Below are 6,743 nucleotides of genomic sequence, written 5' to 3'. Positions count from 1 at the left end.
CGCCACAAACACCACAAACACCACAAACACCACAAACACCACAAACACCACAAACACCACAAACACCACAAACACCACAAATGCAACAAATACAACAATTGCCGCAGAATTCCCGAACATCACCGATTGGACGATTTTGATGACACCCTCTGCCGAAGAGTTAAAAGGGTTCATACTTTTAGAAAGCGACGCGTAGTACTCTGAGGAATTGAAAATGTATTTATCAGAGCATCTGACAGTGCATTTGGAGCAATAATCCCAAAACAATTTTCATTTTATAAACACTGAAGGCAATCGTTTAGCGATTGAGATTTACACCTAAAAAACCCATCGCTTAAGCGGAATTCATTTGGCTCTGAAATAAAATGCCTCCTTTTACATGGAAAACACGACGATTGTGTTTGAAGTAAAACCAAGCGATTTAAACTTCATCGGTCTAAACGAGAACGAAAAATACACGCTTGACAATATTGAATGGATCGGTATATAATTAGCAGGCGCCACTTCCACACTGAAGACGTACATTGGATCTTCAATTGGCTCATTTTTTATTCTGAGTTTGCTCAGCTTTTGGAACTTAAGTTTGATGTACTATTTTCTGTCCATGACTTTGATGCCATCCTTCTCGAGAAACATTTACAAAATTCTGATGGTAATCATTTATTAGGAAGCCAGCATTATTCCGTGGATTGAAAGGTGGTTTGACTTTACTTTCGAAGTCGACGCCGAGAGCAGAGTTCCGGAGACAATGCTTTCATCAAAGTAAGGCCATTAATGGTTTGGCGAATTCAGCATGTCAGCCAAGCCGATTCTGAACAACTACGAAAGCGCGATGCTGATTGGGCTGTTAGTGGTCAAACTGCTGCTGGTGAAAGGGTTCATCGCTCTGAACCCGCTCCGCATTGTCCAAATACTGCGGATCAGAGTAAACTTCATCCTCGTCTTTTTGGCCGAAATCATCGCGTGCAGCCCATTCATCATAATCTCTGCTGTCACTGCCATTCTGCAAAGCTGCGTTGACGGCCTGCAAAAGCAATTGGCCCAAATTCAGGTTATTCTCCTCTTCCTATCGATTGTCATAATTCCCATATATTTTTTGTTCATTCCGAAGAAGAAACTGAGACAGGCGAAAATTGACTCAATCAACGAGGACCCTGTTTTGATACGTCGAACCCGAAATTACAAAATTGAAAAAAATGAGCATTAATGCTCTCTCAACGAAGTGCTTCTGAACATTTCCATCCCTCTTTTGGTGGTCCTCGAGCAACCGTATATCTTTTTGGTCTGCAACTCAGTGGTCATTGGCTTCCGATTCGGGTTCGTCGTTTCCAGGCGAAGTTCAATGAGTAAATTCGACTTCATTTTGAGGACCATTATGAACTTAGTTTGGATAGCGCACCATTGCATATTTTGCCTGATGGCTGTATACGAATACTTAGTAAGCGTTGATTCTGTGTAAATGGAAACCGCCCTTATTGTATCAAAATACTGCGGAATGGCTGCATTGATGACAGTGTTGGTCGGAGCCATATTCGAGCTCATTAAGTTCGGCTTCGATGTACTCGCTTTCTGCGCTCTGATATTTAAAAACGCTAGAGCTTTCGGCCAGCGTAATGCTGTTGCACCTTAGACAGAAAATATAAAAAATGGAAAATAAAAATAAAAATAAAAATAAAAATAAAAGTCAGATAATGCAGTTGAAAAATAAAACAAGATGAACAAATTAAGGCATACAAACAACTAAGTTAGACAAAATGTTATTCCATAAAACCCCGCAAAAGCAATCGAAATCCAATAAATATGGTAAGTATATTAAGACAAATCTTGCGATGAATTCCATTTTTACATTAAACCAGTTCCATTGTTCACGAATTAACCAAAGCAGGGAAATAATTTAAAAAATAAGATACAATGATTATAAAAAGTATTTGATAGATCTTGAATTGTTTCTCTTCTTGATTATTAATATTGAAGTGCTCATTCTTTTTTTCATGTGAAAATTTGTTAATAGGTTATCTCTGCAAAACTGCGCATACAAGAATCATAATTCATCACTTTCATTTTATGTAACTATGAAATTCGAAAATGATGGAGATAGTGGTCTTTACCTTTGACTCTCGCTTTAGGAGCTCTTTTTATAATTGTTTATTTTTAATTTAATATGCTAAACTCTATTTAATATGCTAAACTCTATCTAATATGCATGTGTTTGATATGCATGTGTTTGATCTGCATTGATATTATTTAAAAATAATTTAAATGAGTGAGCCAGCATCATTGAAAATATTTTACCTGAGCCAGATCCAGAAAAAGGAAGCCGAGATCAACGAAAAAATCCAAAACATCAAGAGGCTAGAGGCTCAAAGATTTGAGCTGAACTCCAATGGTGCTTTATTTATTAATATAGTCTCTCGTCTCAAGGAGGAACTACATGCACTTCAATAAGTTTATTCTTTTGTCGGGGAAGTGGTGAAGATCATGGGAAAGAACAGAGTGTTGGTTAAATTATCCCACGAAGGCAAGTACGTTGTTAATCTTGATAAATCGATTAAGGCATCGGAAATTAGGCCAAACTTGAGAGTTGCAGTCCGATCTGATACTTATCTGCTTCATAAAGTCTTACCCACGAAGGTTGATCCTTTAGTATCACTCATGAAGGTTGAAAAGGTTCCTGATTCAACTTATGACATGATTGGTGGTCTCGACCAGCAGGTCAAAGAAGTTAAATAAGTCATCTAACTTCCAATTAAGCACCCTGAAATATTTGAATCTCTAGGAATTGCCCAACCGAAAGGAGTGCTCATGTATGGTCCTCCAGGTACTGGCAAGACTCTTTTAGCCAGAGCTATCGCCCATCACACTGACTGCACTTTTATTAGAATTAGCGGGTCAGAATTGGTTCAGAAATATATCGGAGAAGGCGCAAGAATGGTCCGAGAACTTTTCGTGATGGCCAGACAGCATTCCCCTTGTATTATCTTCATTGATGAGGTCGACTCTATCGGCGGATCAAGAATGTAAGGACAAAGAGGAGACTCATAAGTTCAAAGAACTATGCTCTAGCTTCTGAATCAGCTAGATGGGTTTGAGAGCAGCCAGACAATCAAGATAATCATGGCTACGAATAGAATCGATATTCTTGATCCCGCCCTTTTACGTCCAGGCCGAATCGATAGAAAAATTGAATTCCCACATCCAAAGGTTTAATCTCGAGCAGAAATTCTCAAAATTCACTCCCGCAAAATGAACTTGATGAGGGGAATTAATCTCATGAAAATTGCTGAGCAAATGGTTGGCGCTTCAGGTGCCGAGACTAAAGCTGTCTGCACAGAAGCAGGAATGTTTGCTCTAAGAGAGAGAAGGATTCATGTCACCCAATAAGATTTCGAAATGGCAGTTGCAAAAGTCATGAAGAAAGATATTGAAAGCAACTTAGCCATCAGGAGAGCATGGAAATGATCACACAATAATCAATAATCCTCAAATTTATATAACATTTGAATTGCATGGAGATATTCATTTAAATCATCATTGTTAATCGCCGATATAACTGTAAAGTAAATCTAAAATGCTTTTGTCGTTTGTCTTCTTTTTCATTATTTTGTCAATATACAGCTTTGAAGAATGATTTAGCGATGGCTTGAAAGAACATTATGCTAGTTACTTCTATTACTTGCGAGCTCTTTCTTGTTCTAAACGATGTTATTTATTTTTTATTTCCTTGATTCCTCCTTCATACAAACTTTGAACACTTCTCACCCCGCTTAACTCTTTGGATTTTTTGTTGATCTTCGGTCGAAAATTCTACTCTTTTTATTTTTAGTGTTTCCATTTTTCAGAAATAAAGATGCCCTTGGTGCATGGATCTGTGTCCCCCATCAATGCTAATGCAGCTTTCTTGAACTAGTGAAAATTTAAAGTAGCACCGATTTGATCCATCTAAAGTAGGATAGGCTTTAAAAAATTGAGGGCGCCCTTTGATATATTTTAAATTCCAATTTAATCGGGGGAAATTAGTCCATCACGATTAGTATCTAATGCCTAAAAAATGCTTCTTATCCTTTAATCGACTAGATTCTCGTAAATATAGCTTGAGTTTGTGGACTACATTGACACTTTGCTGGCTCCAGTCGTACAAATATGTCCTTTGTCTTTTTTATAAGTGTGAAGTTCCTCCCAGACATTTTATTTGTCACGAGCATTACGAGGAGGTCTTCCAACTCTTGGCTGAAATGAGCATTAAGAGTCTTCCTGAAATGAATTTTTTCTATATAACATTGAATATTACTGAAATTGACTCCTTTTTTATATAGCTAATTCCAATCTTTTTTCGAATGGCAATGTAACTTTTTCTATGCTTTTAGGATTAATTTGTGGTTTAAATGAGTATCTGTCCTATTAGCATTTAATTATTTTCTTTTTCGCTTAATTTGAATGTGAAAATTGAGCATTGTGCAGGTTTCTTTCTTATTTTAAATTAGATAGATTTTGAACAATTCTTTCGCTTCTTGAATTATGATAAAAAATTACACTTTATTAATTTTAGGCTTAAATGTACATTCTTACATTGACTAAGATAAATTCTTTTGTGGAGAATGCTTCTTTTGTAGTTTGTTTGGACTTTTCGATGAGCGTAAAAAATCAATAATCTTTCCACTTACATTATTGATTTTAGGTTTAAAGGTTAATTATTCTCCTTATTTTCTTTCCATTTCAAATCTGATCTTCGCTCTTTACTATTCAAGCAGTCTGTTTTTGAGGATTCCTCGCATGTAGATATTATTATACATCTATTTATCTTTGCTTTGCATTTTCTGTTTTTTATTCGGAGTTACAGAGTTGCTTTGATTCTTTCCTCCTTTTTTCGCTTAGCTTTTGTTTTGGTTTTGATTCGAAATGCCTTGATTTTTCCGCATTTTAGTTTATTAATATTTCTTCGCTTCGATGATTTTATTCTTGACTAAATTGATTGCAAGTTTATTTAAACGATGCTTCTTGCAGAAATGCTATGCCAAAACTTATGGGTCATCTTTGTCTCTAAATCTATAATGATGTACTGAACTTAGAGAATGTGCTTTTAATTTTTGCCGAGCTCGATCTCCAAAAATGTAGTATATCTCGGCTCTGATTGGAAACTTACTTCTTAATTATAGTTCTGCTTGCTCACAATGAGGCCGATTTGCGAAAAAATATCGTTAGAGCTTATTATCATCGTATTATTATATCAGAATTATTATTATAACAATTGAACATTCAGGCCAGCTCTCATGTTAGATATGATGAGTCGTTGAAAAGTATTTGAGAATCATGTTCGATGGAGAGGCAGAGCAATATTAAATCAATTGAACTAATTTTAACTATCGAGAAGGACATTGTTTAGTCACTGATGAATTTTATAAAGTAACGAAAGTTCGCCTGATAATATTGATGCACTGTGCCAGCCATAAAATAACACAAGAAACTTCAAAAGTGAAATCTGATCCTTTATTGATGCCGATCTTCTTTAATAAGGCAGTATTATGTGATTTAATTGCTGAAAACTTTCAAAAAAGGATCAAGTGTCGTATGTAAAATATGCTAGCTTTCTCAATTATTTCTGCGCTAATTGGCTCTTTCGTATTTTGCTTGTTTCGTGTTTCTTTCTAATTTTCTCGTGGCTCAACTGTGTTTTATTATTTAGCGGTTTCAATTTTTTAATCTTTCTTTTTTTCTCGATTTTTGAATTTTGTAGGAATTTGGATAACAGTGTTTTTTAAATCTTGGATCAAAGACTCTCTGTAAGCAGATTATGTCAATTATACAGTTTCAACTGCCTCTTCCTATATGAAGATTTTAACATTTTCAGTTTTATTTGGTAGAACTAAAGAAGGTATCATGATATTGTTTCGTCCTCTTTGATGTTACTTTTCTTCAATCTTTTCATCTTACTTTAGCTGTAATTCGTTCTTGTCTTCGTTAGGCTGATTTTTTTTAGGCATAAATATCTAAAAATCAAATGTCGGAGTCTATTGGTCATAGCCAGCTAATTTAGTCAGATATTTTTCATGAATTTGTGTTAATTTTTACTCAATGTTTTAATTTGATTCTTTAATAAAGCCCTTTTTTCTCTTCTAAACTTCAAATATCAGTGCCAACAAATAGCAAATACTCGTTTCGGAATTAGTTTTTATCGAAGATTCAAAGTGAGTATTATCGCCAAAACTTCGTTTGGATAATTATGAGATAATAATCCCTTTTGCAATTTATTAGAGTTACTCTGCGTTACTTCTCTTGACAATTATGCTCAGCAGTTGATAAAAATAGTTTTTGATAATGCCTTTATTCGTTTCCGTGATGTATAAATTCTAAATTACATTTATTTTACTGAAATTTGAGAAAATAACGTTGCGTTGTTGAGATCTCCATTTTGGCTGCTTTGACTTTTTAGCAAGTTAATAAGAAAAGAAAGATAGCTCACTCTCGCTAGCGATTTCTACATTATAAAAATAATTACAAACTAAACAGATTTCTGCAATAAATTCATAAGCGATTCTTGTTCTTGAAATAAAAAGCCGTGTTCGAATTTCATAGAAGGTTCTGAGTTTTCATGGCTCCTATAGTAATCGTTATCTTCGACTTCATTATTGATTCTCCGAATGACAAGTTATAAATAAGATACTGCATTTTTAAATTAATTTTAAGACCCGTTGACAAGACAGTCATAAAACTTCCTGAGGGTAGGCTCAGACACAAGAATATTGGCA

The 6,743-nt window shown here is 35.0% G+C and overlaps 1 protein-coding gene across 1 annotated transcript; it reads left to right on the top strand.

Annotated features, from left to right (window-relative positions):
- The first annotated feature begins 2,407 nt into the window (after positions 1-2,407).
- LOC148299544 (uncharacterized) lies at positions 2,408-3,455 on the top strand. The gene is given in 1 exon segment (XM_088275951.1): positions 2,408-3,455. A coding segment is annotated over 1 exon segment (903 nt). The 5' UTR covers positions 2,408-2,478; the 3' UTR covers positions 3,382-3,455.
- Positions 3,456-6,743: the final 3,288 nt, after the last annotated feature.

This window comes from Brachycentrus maculatus, unplaced genomic scaffold (genome assembly GCF_059751285.1).
Source record: "Brachycentrus maculatus isolate JH-2025_06_01 unplaced genomic scaffold, ASM5975128v1 h1tg001096l, whole genome shotgun sequence".
In the NCBI taxonomy this organism is placed as follows: Eukaryota; Metazoa; Arthropoda; class Insecta; order Trichoptera; family Brachycentridae; genus Brachycentrus; species Brachycentrus maculatus.
The sequence above is the reverse complement of the archived record's forward strand: the minus strand, read 5'-3'. Positions and strand labels throughout refer to the sequence as shown.